The following is a 15,669-nucleotide window of genomic DNA, read 5'->3' on the forward strand; positions in this document are numbered from 1 at the left end:
GTGTATAAAAAAAATTATTAACCAAAAAACGACATCTTATTGTCTAGTTAAACAAAAAAATATGTGCCTCGCTCACATGTGACACATGGTCACTCGCGTGGACTTAACATGACAAACCATGTTATTAGTTAACGACCCACATAAATCATGCCAATAATGTAAACTGATAGTATTAATAGAAGGGCTAACGTGAGTTCACGTTGAAATTGTTGGGACTAAATTAATAATCTAACAATTTGACAATGTCTAAAAAACCAAAATGTCATGGTACTCTTTATTTAATGTGTGAAAATATTTTTATAATTTGATTTTCAATCAAAGCTGGGCATTCGGCCCACACCACCAGGTTCAACTGCACTGTCTAACGGCAAATCCCTCCGCTGGGTTTAACAAAAGCAAGAACAAAGGCTACAGAAAAAAAATAGAGAAATGAAGGGATTGGTGTTATACAAGATATACAGAGCCCTTAGTTACGGTCTGTCACCGTTAATACGCCTTCATCTGCGGTGGCGCAGATTCCGCGGCCTCGAACACCCTCGCCGGTGGCCGGAGCGCCTCGGCCACCCTTCTCAATCTCGATACCCAGGACCTCTTATATGGTTCCATGCCGTATCCTTAGGTGAAGGGATGATAGCTATTCCAGTTATCAAACAATGCATTCAGAAGATGCCTAACCTCAATGTATTGGTTACCACCACAACTATGTCTGCATTGTAAGTCCACTCCTTTCTTTTCCATTTTCAATGATCGATTATGTGCAAATTATGCATGACTGCGATTATGAATAGGTTCAAATAATATATATATTTGGGCACATATCAATTCAAATTGGAGTGGAAAGTCTCCTGCTTGCGGGTTAAGACCGCATACATCTATCTATCCTCCCTTGACTCTACTAGGTGGGAGACTTGTGCACTAAACTGTCATTTTTTTAACAATTCAAACCATTGTGGAAAGTGTCTCCCCGTTTGCGAGTGAAGGCTGTAGGCCATGTCAGCAAGCTGATTATTGGAAAGAATTTGAGAGATGAGTAAAACTTGTATTGACACATGTGTACATAGGCACAAACCCGAGAACATGCTTTTATTGTAATTTTAAATCATCATTCTGATGACTAGTCAAATCCAGGTTGGCCTACATAGGCATGTTCCTAAACAAGTTTTACTGCTTGTTAAACCAGAACTAGATGTATCATTTCTCCCTGGAGTGACATAAATATGTGTCCCAATGTTATCCGAAAAAATAGTAGTGTAGTCAAAGGAAGAGAGACTACCTTCATGGAGAATTGTGCAGTCAAAGAAGGCCGACCATTGTTGAGACAATAAATTGTGTGATACTCTACCTTAGTTCAGGGCCATGCATCAGTGGGCCAAGAGGTAAATTAGCTAAGATGATATAAGTAGATTGGATTCTTGATTTCACATATTCCCCATCCAATCCGACTTTGAGAAGGCATTGAGAGTGAGGTTGAAGTCTTTCACAAGGTGAAGACCGTGACTCATTCTGCCCTTAAGACAGCGAAGGAGTGAAAGACTCTCCATGTGGGTTCTCAAGGAGTATGCATATGTTAAGATAACTTGTGTGCACAGAGAAATCATTCATGGAGGCATTGGTGAGAAGTGAGAACCAGCAAGTTGTCGATAGGCTACATCATCATAGGTAGATAGATGCACCAGATTGAGGGACAAGGTAGGTTGCATCGTGGGTATTGGTATAGAGGTGAACTTGACATCACTCATGGAGGCATTTTCCAAAACGTCACAGATATAATCATGTTGCATAAGAAACAACCCCATGGAAGAGAGACTAATACACCTCCGAAATTGTTTGGATAGTCTAAATATCTGAGAGAAAACCTTATTGCAAGAACTCGTTGAAAGTTGTGGAGGAAAGTGAAGTTATTTCCCCATCAGATGAAGATCATCACACAGACAAGAAAGTAGGGCATCACCATATTCTTGTGATAAATGAATAAGGAAGTGTTAGAGTGTGAAGTGTCATGCAAGAAGCAAACCACTAATTTCAAGTCCTCAAGTGAAGAGGAATATCACACTATTGAGTGACTTCGTTTGCGCAACCTTTTCCATAAACTTGGTTTCTTTCCTTCCTACTTTCCTATTTTTTTGTCAGAGAACATTGGCGCAACATTTTTATTTGTTAACCTCATCCCCCACTCCAGAATGAAATATTTGGCCATTGATTGGTTAGTGTCGTTTCTCCCTCGGGGGTACTGACATAGTCTTATGTATGGGAAAATTGAATTATTTGTATTTCAATATATTAGTCTTTCAATTTATTTCTATTTGCAGTTTATGCATGTACACATATTCAATTAATGATATTGAAATCTGACCTTTTTATAAATCTCTTTACCAAAGCAAATGAGGTGATGCATCTCCTCATGCTTGTATCAAACACTTTCTTTGATTTAGTTAGTTTCAGATTCTCTCTCAATTTTCTCTTGCTGTTTCTCATTACATCTGTCCTTGGCTGCAAATTTCAAAGAACAATGGTTTCTTTACTTTTTATTTTATTCTTGCTCTTGTTATAATGCTTTTCGAAATAGTAATGCCACAATGTATCTGCTACTTGTATTTTTTCTCATTAAATCAATAAATAAACCATGAAGTCTGTTTTGTAAGTTCTCCTTTAGAACTTACACGACCATACTTAAAATTGCCAGCCAGATAACATGCATATCCATCTACTTAAATGAGGTCACAAGGCTCTAGTGATGGGTCTTCTAAAAGGAGATGTGATAGGATTAGGCCAAAGCCAAAGCCTAATATTGAAAATGTATATAGAAGGAGAAATAGGAAAGTGGTTTAGAGCTTCCAAAAATATCCCTAATGGTTAGTTGTTAGTTAGCCTATTAATAAGGAGCTAGCTTTAGAGAAGTTGGTTAGTTTTTGGGTAATTGGAATGTGGCATAACTAATTCAGGGACTCTCTCTCTCTCTCAAATTGTAATTCATCTCTTTCAATAATAATACTTTCTTATTTAGTATCTCATTGATACTAAACCATTCTTTCTTCTTCTTGTGTTCAATTTTTAGTTCCTAAGGTTCCGATTCTAACACTGGTATCAGAGCACCGATTTTGGTGCCCTGAAAATCGCTGCGATTCCGCCATTGTTGAATGAAGATGCGAAGCATGACAAGATCTGGTGAAGATTGGGAACAAGAACGAGAGGAGATGAGAGCATGCCTGGAATTTGCCGAAGCGTTGGCGAAAAAACACGAGGAGCAGATCGCATCTCTCGTGGCCAAGCTACGGCACCGAGGCGAAGCGGAAAGCCCAAACAGAGGAGGAGGTTTCACAGCCAGTTCTGTTCGCGATGGAGAGGAGGCTCACCGATGTGAAAAATGGAGGAAGTTGGAGATTTCGATTTTTTTCGGTGATGATGCTTTCGGATGGACTCATCGATTGGAACGATACTTTCAATTGAAGGAATTATCGGAAGATGAGAAGATGCAAGCAACCATTATGGCTCTTGAGGAAGAGCATTGAGTTCGTACCGTTGGTGGAAGAAGTGATATCTGAGGCCGAATTGGGAAGGGTTCAAGATTGCCATGATTCACCGATTTCTACCGTTGATGATTCAGAACCCGTTCGAACAATTGATGTCTCTCAAACAAACCGATTTTGTGGAGGAGTTTGTGGAAGAATTCGAGAAAAACGTTGGGGCTCTGAGGACCATCGATCAAGAATTCACGAGAGACATTTTTCTGAATGGATTGAAGGAAGAACTTTGTGCGGAAGTAAAATTGTATGAACTCCATTCTCTGGCTGAGATCATACAAAAGGTGCCGCTGATTGAGCAAAAGAATGTGTTGTTGAGCAAGAAAGGAGGGATAGTTACTCCAATGTAAGTGTAGGGAGTAAATGTAGCAACCCCTGCCCTATAATCGTGACTGTTGAATCGAAGGCAGCATGGGAGAAGAAGAATGGCAGCCTTGGAGGCAGCAACACCGTGGGGGGTTAGGGCCAAATCACGCGATGGAGAGTGTAAGGCCAAAAGGAAGGGAGTTCAAGCAACTAACAAGCGCTGAAATACGAGAGAGGCGAGACAAAGGTTTATGTTTCCGGTGTGATGAACCTTACACTAGGATCATCGCTGCAAAAACTGGCAGTTCCGAATGATCATTTTGGAGGATGAGGAGGGAGACGGTGTTAATAAGATAGATATGGGGGAGGAATTGGAAAGGTTCAAGTCTTCACAACTATCCATGTATTCCATGATCGGGCTCATATCTAATAAGTCATGGAAAGTAGGAGGGGTTCTAAGGAGAGTCTGGTAGTGATAATGATAGATTGTGGTGCTTCCCGCAATTTCATCTCACCCGAATTGGTGGATAGGTTACAGTTGAAGGTGACGGAGACCCAGGCCTATATGGTAGAGGTGGGAGATGGACACATGATCCAGTGTAAAGGAAAATGTGCACAACTTCAGCTTTATATGCAACAGCTAGAAGTGATTGAAGACTTCTACCTGTTCGGGTTGAAGGGAGCGAACCTAGTTTTGGAATTGGAAGGGTTAGCCAGCTTGGGAGAAGTAAAGGTTGACTTTGGAAGGATGGAATTAACACTAACAAGGGGGGTATGTAATCACCATCGTTGGGGATCCTGTTTTGACTCGGACCAAACTTGCTTATGGTGCCTTCATGCAAGTGTTGCTAAAAGAAGGGGAACCGGCAGCTGCTATACAGAACAAGTTCCCAGAATTTCCACTTGAGGACAAGTTAATTCTTTTAGGGGAGGGTATTGATAGGATTAGGCCAAAGCCAAAGCCTAATATTGAAAATGTATATAGAAGGAGAAATAGAAAAGTGGTTTGGAGCTTCCAAAAATACCCCTAATGGTTAGTTGCTAGTTAGCCTATTAATAAGGAGCTAGCTTTAGAGAAGTTGGTTAGTTTTTGAGTAATTGGAATGTGGCATAACTAATTCAGGGAATTAGTTAGGGACTCTCTCAAATTGTAATTCACCTCTTTCAATAATAATACTTTCTTGTTTAGTATCTCATTGATACTAAACCATTCTTTCTTCTTCTTGTGTTCAATTTTTAGTTCATAAGGTACCGGTTCTAACAAGATGAGTATCCCTTTTATTCAACTCTCTGTGAAGAGAAACAGCCATTGCTATACTTATTTTATGAGGTTATTTGTTGGTTAATGCAGTGAAGTATTAAGTGACAGGCTTCCAAGTGAAATCATTTTTCAGGTATATTGTTGGGAATCATAACATGGATTAACTTATCTCCTCATTCATCTGCATCTTTTATCAAAAGAAATTATATTGCCTTGGCCATTTTCATTATGGTTTCATGCAGTTAAAGAGCTTAAGCCTGTGAAAAATTGTTAACAACATTCGATCTTATATTTTGCTAAATGAAATTTTATGATGACAGAAGAAAGGGTGAAAACTCCTGTTTCTTGTAACGTGTCATTACTAAGCTTTTCATCAATCAATCAAGATACAAGGATGCTGGACTATGGTTTCCTATATATTTATTGTAAACAAAGATTAGCAGTAATCAAGCGTTTTCTTAAGCAAATTTATTTCTGAATGTGAGATTGGTTTTCTAAGGAAATCTTATTTCTCATGCAGTTGTTTAAAACTCAATTTTGCCATGTTTCTAAGTGATTTCTAATTTTTCTATCATCTTGGGGATGTAAATCTGGCATTGGATTTTGAACAAAAGACCAAATAGACACTTGAATGACAATCCTGGGTTTCACTTTTCTATTGTGGCTCACTTCTTATTTACCACGTCTTCATCAGTTTAAACAGCAGTTCTTATTACACATTGTTCTAGTCTGCTGATACTTTCATATTTGACAGTTTTCACCACTTGATACACCTGCTTCAATTCATTCTTTCCTTCATTACTGGAAACCAAACGCCATTGTTCTAATGGAAAGTGAACTATGGCCAAATCTTATCATGGATGCTTCCAAAAATGGTGTAAGTCATTCTTTACTGATAATTCATGAGCTACCTCTATTGAGCAGTTATAGGAGAGAAAAATAATTGAATGTTTCATCCATGCATGTAGAATTGGAAGTAGACAAATGTTAGTTAAATTGTAGGTGAGAACAACTTTTTTTAGCTCATACATCTATTTCACTTGTTTATGTTGCATGTGCATCATATAAAATAGTTTAACTGATTCTTATATCTAATAACTCATTTTATTTTCATCAGATAAAACTTGCACTGTTAAATGCTCGGATGTCTGAAAAATCTTTCAAAATTTGGTCAAGATCGGTGGTTCTACCATTAATTTCATTGATGTTATCGAAATTTTCTTTGATTGCCCCATTGGTATGCGCTACAAGGTCCTTTTTCTACCATGGTAGTTCATTTCTTTTATCATGCCGTTATTGAACATTTTGAATGTCATAGAGTACAGTGCAGGGTATCCGGTTTCAGCTACTGCAAGCCTCTCCTTCTATCATAAACTTTTCTGGTGATTTAAAGTATGGTATGTCAAATTTCTTTACTTTAATTGATTGAAATAGAACTTGGAAACTTGAATGCAGTCTGTTGTTTTCTTTTTCTGACTTTGTTTATTGACTTTTCTAACAAAATAAACTGCATAGTTAACCTCCGTTTTGTTGCTGATATTACTATCATAAAAGAGCTAGTTATTTGTTTTCGGTTCTTCTTAAGTTGATAAAGTAGTATGTGACTTCTGTACTAATCTTGTCTTAACACTCTTTTCATTCAGTTATAGAAGATTTTGGAGTCAATAGAGGGAGAAAAAACTTAGAAGATCTGAGATTACAGTTTGCTCACAAACAGGTTTGGTTGGCTGCTTCAATTCATGCGGGAGAAGAAGAAAGTTAGTTCCATCTTTTTTCCAGCTGGCTTTATGCTGTGATTTTTTGTTTAATTTTATTTTAAATTTTACTGTTCCTCAGAGTCTACTGAAACAACCGACCAGTTTGCATAACATAAAATAAAACCATAGGGACATTTGTAATATGCAAATATTTATATGATATAGGCAGTTTAGATGTTCTAAGATTTGCCTTGCAATTAGTGAATGTCACATTTTGACTGTTTGTACGCATTTTACCATATTCTACCACTGCTAGTGATTGCCATTATGCTACAAAATCTGTATGTACTAACTACTGTAACAAGTTTTTTCTATTTTCTTCCAAAAGTTGGCACTAAAAATGAATGTCTTACTTTTCTTCATTTTCGCTTCCTTTTGTGTATTTTTTAGTTTTTTTTACAATTGCTATATTTGGAAACATTTGCATGCAATGTATTTTTCTAGCATCTTTTAGACTTTGTCCTATTCAATAGTTAAAGACTAGTTTACAATGAGTTCAATCTATTGACTGGATTTAGCTAACTTCCCTATTTATTTTGATGGTTATTTATTGTTTTCTCTTTCGTTTAATATGTTTATATTTTATTGTTTTTTCTGCAGTAATATTAGGAGTTCATGATGCACTAATGCAGCTGCAACCTAACATAATGACTATTATTGTCCCTCGGCATCCACAGCATGGACGAGATATTGCCAAAGTAAGTTTTTTATTCAATCCAGCCATCCTCACCCTTCAATTCAAAAAATGTTTGCTCTGGCTGCCTCTCTCTCCGTTCAATATAGATGTCACCATTTATGCATAAAACCCTGTCACTGAATATAATTTAGTTGCCCTTTTCTCCATACACTTTTAAAAAATATGATTTTAGCTACTGTCTACTTGAGGATGAAATTTCAAGGGATTACTATTATTATACTTCTAAATCATTGTGCATGGATCTACTCATCGCATGAAAATAAATTTGTAATCTCCCCTAGAGTCGTTGACATGCAGCAGAAATGATTCTCATGCAAAATCTATGTTGCATGGGTACTTCAAAGTTCAAAAAAGGTGACGTACCCTTATTGGGTACGTACCAGTACAAGTACTTTTGGGTACTCATTTGATTGTGCCATTTTGGGCTGGAAATTTAGAAAATTTCTTATTTTCTTAGTCACGTCATAATACTAAATGAATCATATAATGAGTCTCTCATCTTGACATTTCAGTCTATTTTGGGTCTCAACCTTTCAGCCTAATCCTATCGCATCCTGTGCTAGTGCTAACTTTGATCATTTGTACCTAATTATATTGCATACAAGTACCTTAGATTTTTTAAAAATGCCGTATCTCATACCTATATCCGTACCGGGCACCGTTACCGTAATCATGCAACATAGCAGCATTTATACCTTAATCATGCAACATACCCGTACTTTGGTTTTTGAGATAATGTCGAACCCTGTACCTGGTACGTACCATGTACCCGGCATGTAGCCATGTTGGTGTAACATTGCAAAAAGTACTCTTGTTCTTAATGTCATCTTTTTACCATCTCTGCAATTCGTTATGGTTCTACTTGATATAGTGCAGAAATTGGAGAAAGAAGGACAAAGTGTAGCTTTGAGGTCTCAACATGAGAAGTTGAAGCCAGGAACAAACATTTATGTGGTCGACACATTGGGTACAAATTATTTTCATTTCACTTACATGAAATTCTCTGGTAGTCTGGTATATGAAAATTCGCTTATGCAGAGAATTTAAAGTACCATGTGATTTATTGACCTGCCTAGTTTGTACTTTATCGTTTGCAATGAAATTACTAGGATTATCAGGGATAGCATCCATGACATAAACTATCGTCTATCTTCTTTGGCAGGTGAATTAAGGCAGTTGTACACATTAACACCAATAGCCGTCATTGGTGGTTCTTTCCTTCCCAGTTTATCCGGTCATAATATCTCAGAAGCTGCTGCAGCTGGCTGTGCTATTTTGACAGGTTGATGTTGTATGACCTTTTACATAGTTCTCGCTTGTTTTTTTAGTGTCTGGAACTCATAATTTATTTCAGGTTCTCATGTTGGTCATTTCTCCCACATGGTACTGGAAATGCAACGATTGAATCCTTTGTCAGTCCTTCAGGTGGGAAAAACATCTAATTTGCAAATAGAAATTGTTCTACAGTGAGAATATTCTTAAATTGTTCCATGTTATTGCCGACTTGTAGGTTTCTGGAAAACTGGAGCTCGAAAAAGCTCTCATCAAGCTCCTTACTAATGCAACACTTCTACAAGCCCACCGTAGAGCGTCCAAGGAAGCATTTGGTCTTTTGTCCAATGACATTGTCAGCAATATATGGAATTTGCTAAATTTTCATATTTTTAGTAGACAACGGTGATACAAATTGCGGATCGCATTACGTGATGCGCCATAATATTATGGTTGCGGTGACCGCCATAATTGTAATGTGATACGAAATCACAATGATGTCGCATTAGGCTGCATCAGACTGCGTCGAATTCAAAAATATTTTGTAATTACAAAAGAATTCATATTACATGGTCACAGTCCACACTGCAATGGCCACATCAAAGTAACTACAATTGTTACTGCAATCACAATTTATAACATTGACAGACAGTCTCCAAAGGATACTAAAGATTGTATGAGGAATGAAGTTTCATCAGGTCACAACTGATTCCCTTCCAGACTAGCTGTTTATTGAATTCATTTAACCTACCATTGAAGCTTCTTCACGTTCCTATCCTGTTTCTCTGTAACGCGTTCTGTTGTCTCAGTAGGAATTTCTAGAAAAGCTGTTATGTGTTTTCTTTTCTCATTAGGTATTGCTAGAAAAGATAAAGCATAATCCCCTTAAATGAGTCTTCCCAACTCGACTTAAACTAGTTTGTGTCCAAAGTGACTTTTGAATACCAATGTTTTCAAGCCAGAAAATGTTGTAGTAATTTATATATCTTTAACAGCCTGCTCTGAATCTACTATCTTGTCACATGGATCGCATCCTCTATTCCAAAATGTATGTCACTTCATGTGTCATTGTCTATGACTGATCAGAAAAATACTTAATTTTAATTACATTTTTTCAACTTTGTTTCTTTCTTCTCATTTATTTATTATATAATTTAAGAAAGTTTTCCTGATTTTTCCTTTTAAAGCTTGAAGATTGTAGATTGTCAATGCCAGATGCTACATTCAATACTTAGTATGCCTGGTATTGTTGCATAAATTAGATTATAATTTATTATAAGCTAAAGTTATTTATGTTTGGGTATATTTGTTTGAACATGATTTTAAGGGGGAAAATTGGTTTGGATTGTGGAAAAAGAACCGATTTACATAGTAAATTTATGAAAATGTGTATGGGAAAGTTTGTATAAATTAATAATATTTGTTTGGCTATTAATTTAAAAATATTATTAGAGAAAGAAAGAATTAAGAGTGAAAAATCATCATATAAAAAATATTTAACTCTCTGCCTGGAAGATTGTCATAAAGAGTTGTTTTATGCTTGAAAAACAGCTAAAAGTATAGCTTGAAAAAATCAACTAAATATACCGGGCAAATTTGCCAAAAATGCTGAAAGTTTCGCATGGTATTTTATGCAATAAATGACTGATTTTACATTAAAGAAGTGTTTTTAAAACGTTGAGTTTGCATAATTATCTCTAGCTTGGTTATTTGAATGCCATTGTATGAAGATTTTCTCATGATTTGGATTTCTTGTATTCACTAAAAGCCCTCATGGTATTCTGCTCAATAGTTGTTAGCCTCATGACAATTGCAACATGCATAATCTTACGGCAGAGCACGTGGTTGCATCTATCTTTGATTTTGAATAAACAAAGTTGATGTTGTGTCAGATACAAGGGACGATGTTATGGTTAGGCTCAGGGTTGAAGTCATGATTAGACTCATAGTCAATGTTGAGGTCAGGCATATAGTCATCATAAGGGTTAGATCTCGGGTTGATGTCGAGATCATGGTCATAATCAAAGTCTGATTTTAGGGTTAAGGTTAAGGTTGTGCCCAAGTATTAACGTTGGGTTGAGATCAAAAGTCAATTTCAAGGTCAGCCTTAGGATAAATATCAAGGACGAGCTCATGGTTGATTTTAAAGTCAGATTTGATGGCAAATGTGGAGATTGGGTCCAAGGATTGATGTTGGGGTCATGCTAAAGGATTGATGTCAGGGTTAGGCTCGAGGTCAACATAGAGACCCAATCCAAAGTTGAAGTGGAGGTTGTGGGATGTTGTGGTTGAGACTGACCCATTTTTCATTCATAAATTGAACATATTAGCTTAACTATTAATTAATGATTATGATATCACATGGAAAGGTTCTTCAAAAGATTATTGTTTTTAAAGAGAAATATATTAATTAATGATTATGATATCATAGGGATAAGGTTCTTCAAAAGATGATTGTCTTTAAAGGGAAATATGATAAGTACTAAATTGTTGGCAAGTTAAAATTATAGTATTTTTAATATAAATTAAAGATAAATGTACCCTTTGTCCCTTGCTTGTTTGCAAGTGTTGGAATATTTTCGTCTATTCTTTGCTAAGCAACTTCAGTCTTATGCATCAAATGATAATCATCCTCTATTTATGCATTGTTACATATCGTATTATTGTAAGGCTAGAAAAGTACCAACTTATTGTAAGGATAGATATTATTTTTTGGTTCTTATAAATTTATGTATGTACTAATTTGATCTTAAAAAAATAAATAGTCAAATTAATATTCAAAGATTACGAATATAAGTTAAAATAGTCCTTATCAAAGGTTATAAAAATGTTAAAAATGACTAATTCAATTTATATTTAATGTTTTTTTGGTACTATTTTAGTTTTTCAAATTTAATGTTTTTTTGGATACTATTTTAGTTTTTTTAAATTTTTCAAGGAGGAAAATATTTTTTTACTATAAAATATGCATGTACTTTTAATGTACTTTACGCAAGTGTAAAAGTCATGGAAAAACTCATAAAGTGAGTTTATATGTAAATTGAGTGACCATGTATTTATCATGATTTTATGCATGACATCAAAATTTAAACACATTAAAATCTAAAGGCTGAATGGTGGATACACTAATATTTATTCACTTTTACACATTATACATGAGCTCACGAGCTAATAAAAAAATATAAAAATAAATAATTCATCTACATAGGAAAAGTGGTAGGTTTCAGACATTGCGTCTCAATAACTAGAAATTATTTGTAAATCTACTAGTTGTTAAGAACTACACTTAGACAACCTCAATGAAAATGATAGAGGAAAGTGAAAGAGAGTTGTTTCTTAAGCTCTTAAAATATCTGCCATGCTCACTACTTTTTCAGCAGCTACTCCTCCATTTGCTATCAAATCCCTGAAATAGTGGCACAGATTCCACATACTCAAACCTATCTTTTTCAATGGCACATAACAAGAGGGTTGGCATGAATTAGTTCCATTTCTAAGTGAATGAATAATATCTTCAAAAAGAAACTCATCACAATGTATGGCTAGAGGACCACTCTTGTTGAACCCATATCCTTCATTTGCTTGATCTAGCAATTGTTGAAGCACAAGATGGTTCAAGTAGTCAGCTCTTATCACAAACCTCCTCTTCCCTTCTCCGACCGTGACGGCCACGTGACCTCGCGGCACGTCGGCCGGTGGGTTCTTGCCATTGCCATCACCACCATGCTTTTGCCACATGCAAGCCATGTATGTGTATTGTGTGTATATTTGTAATTATTTTTGAGTTCGTAAGTTTTGAGATTAAAGTTGTTGATGATATGGATGATATTATATAGTGTGTATATCATTGCAACTTTAGACACCTCTAAACTTATCTACATTATATGCTTATACTTTAATTTGGCAACAAAGTGAGACACAATGTGTGCTTTAGAAAACGACTTTAACCAATCTCCATATATTTTGACAAAGGTTAGGTATGGTGGTTTGCTTAGTCCTTTTTGTCGCACCCTTGCCTCACCATTACTCTATTTATTAGAGTAGTAATATCTCTATATTTTCTTTAATAAAACAAAGAGTGCATTTGGTTGTCTTTAAAGATGTTAGAACAGGACAGGGTACATTTCGTACTATTCAGAGCTAATTAGCTTTCTTTCCTTTCCTCACTTTCAAAGGCATGCATCATAAATCCAACCAGTTTTCGTGATTGTCTTTTTCAATAAGTGTTGTTCCTATAAATTGAATCATGACCTTTTGGTCATCCTAAAAATCTAATGGAGTCTTACATCACTAGACCAATATCTTATTGATAGATTCTCTTATTTGCACTGGTATTGGTAATTCGTTTTGTTTGTACATAAGTTATTTTTTCCATTAGTATTGTATTTTTAAGTAAATTTTTCAATGGCACTTTTAGAAAAAAGAAAGATATTTTATAGATCTTTTCATTCTAAACTCAACAATACCAAAATAATGATTTTGTTTTGTTGAGAATCAATAGATTTGGGAATAAAATTTGCCCCCATGAAATATGAGTATGACTAAATTGAAATAAGAAAACAATTAAGGTTTCAATCTAATGCATTTGGCAATTCAATTGAAATATTAAATTTTTGTATCAAACTTTAAATAAAATTAAAATGATTTCTTTTTTCTTTGACAGAAACCATACTATACATATAATATAGTTGTGAGCCTAATTTTAAATGTGGTGATAGTTAAGATAAAGCTTTCTTCAAAGTAAAAATATTATGATGGAAAACTCCGCCCTCAATTAAAATTTGTTTGAGTGAAGAATGAGCGTTTGGTTTCAAATGCCAATAAGTGTGCTCTCTTCCCCTAAAAAAATTGCTTATGAAAATAGTAAAATAAATTCTTCGGGTTAAGATCCACGGTGACTAAGATCAATTACATTTGGAAAGAGTTAAAATGATTTAAATAGCCCAACATCAAAACTGACTACTTTATAAGACCGAACTAAAAAGTATGTCTTACATTGCTACATGGCTTTGATAAATAAGTCTAATAATCTTCATCCACGGTATTGTTAATGGTGAGAAATTCCTTTAATTTTATATAAATTAGAAAATAATACAACAAAAGACAATCAAATGCTCTAATTTTAAATAATAATCTCACAGTACATGTAGCATATTGTTTTGGCACGGTCATGGCCATCTTTGGCACGACCATAGCCATTTTCGTGGCTTACTCTGGCACAATCATGGCCTACATTTGGCCAAACCTTGGCTCGGTTATGGCCTATGTCTAGATCCTTCCTTACCCCCTCATATGGAGAGTAAATGTTAAGCGTTCCCAGCTTGGAAAGAAGATGATGGAATGGAGAGGACTCTAAGGTCTTAGTGAGGATGTATGTAGCTTGTTCTTCTATTGAGATTGACAACATATGTGTTCTTTAGTGTTGATCGGGTATGGTCAATGTCAATTACCCGATTGAATAGAAGCGATCAGGAGTCTTGGTCAGGATATCGTCTTCACCCGCCGGGGGAGGTACCTGAAAAGGTTCTCTGACGATCAAGTTAGTATGTGGTTTCTAGAGAGAGACTGAGAGTAAATAAGAGAGAGGTTAAAACAAGAATAATAAGTGTACATAATAAATGAGGGAATGAGAATTAATTGATACTTCATGTATGGATCTTCTATTTATAGAGTTTGGATCAGCCGACATGGCATCTGGCCATTGGCTAGTACCTGGTGGGTACGTCGGGGGTACGTCGGGTTGTCTTGAGCCACCATGTAGGTCTGCAATTGTTTATATGTTAGAGGAGCATGTGAGATTTGCAGGCGGTGTGGCAGGTGGAATGTTAGTCCTTATTAACGGTGAGTCAGTCAATGCCTTGATGATGTGTGAGAGGCATTAATGTCGAGTCAGAAACATTAATGGCAAGTCAGAGATGCATTGATAGTATCTTCAGTGAGGCTGACCCGTCCTAGTGGATGGTCGGGAATGACGTCCTGGTTGTTAGCCTGAGATTTACACAAGATAACCCATATTTATCTAGGGAGGAATAGTTGCCCCCAGTCTATCAGGAAGGCCGAAAGTAGGGCGGGCTGACAGACTTTGAGTATTCCGGTTGAGCGTACTTGGGGTAGTCTCTAGGTGCATGGGTAGGTTATGATGGCTATTTGTCCTCAGTCGACACGTGGAGGAACACTTGACATTTCCTCTAGAAGCCTCGAGTGTCTAACCGACGCGTCTGTTTGTTTCAGATCCCTTGTCTTGGATTTTGAGTCACCGTTGGATCGCTCATGAGTGATTTTGAATGGATGGATGTGCTCTTGGGTTGGGCCTCTAGGGAGATCTGGGCTTAGGCCCTCCTCTATAAATAGGGGGTATTCTCCTTCATTATTCTTCACGTTGCTTCTTCGTGAATTCTCTTATCATCTCTGTTTGCGGATAAGCGTGTTTTCTTTCCTTCCAAAACCTTCATCTCTTTTACTCTATAACTTTCCTTCATTTCTTCTATTAATTTTCAAATTATGACCGGTGGAGAGTCTAGCTCTGATGAGTTGGAGGTTTTGTCCAGACCTCCACCGATCTTTACCACACTCGTCGCTTGTCACCTAAGGCGAGATCGATTCTCCATTGCCCCCGGCAATAGTCGACCCGCACGGAGGCGACCACAACAACTTTCATTGCTTGCCCTGTTGTGCGACTTGAGGGAGGAAAAGGGGTAGGGATGAAGTTGTTGTGCTAGACCGGACAACCTTTTGTAAGAAGTGAGGTCCGGTCTTGGATGACATGTCCAGCATGGAATCTAACACTTCTTCTGGTGATAGGTCACTCATGGGGAGGAATTTTGCCGACCGTGCAGACCAATTCACCTTTTCGGT

General features: G+C 36.5%; 1 protein-coding gene and 1 pseudogene across 1 annotated transcript; one reads left to right on the forward strand and one right to left on the reverse strand.

The window, feature by feature from the left end:
* LOC109327408 (probable 3-deoxy-D-manno-octulosonic acid transferase, mitochondrial) lies at nt 317–9,805 on the forward strand. Its single transcript, XM_019560542.1, has 12 exons — nt 317–713; nt 5,179–5,221; nt 5,843–5,965; nt 6,206–6,325; nt 6,407–6,485; nt 6,732–6,845; nt 7,446–7,543; nt 8,419–8,509; nt 8,705–8,824; nt 8,897–8,967; nt 9,053–9,211; nt 9,461–9,805. The coding sequence occupies exons 1-12, from the start codon at nt 430–432 to the stop codon at nt 9,521–9,523; spliced, it is 1,365 nt and encodes a 454-aa protein (XP_019416087.1). The 5' UTR covers nt 317–429; the 3' UTR covers nt 9,524–9,805.
* On the reverse strand, nt 12,088–13,002 carry LOC109327902 (annotated as a pseudogene).

Source organism: Lupinus angustifolius, chromosome LG15 (genome assembly GCF_001865875.1).
Source record: "Lupinus angustifolius cultivar Tanjil chromosome LG15, LupAngTanjil_v1.0, whole genome shotgun sequence".
Classification (NCBI taxonomy): domain Eukaryota; kingdom Viridiplantae; phylum Streptophyta; class Magnoliopsida; order Fabales; family Fabaceae; genus Lupinus; species Lupinus angustifolius.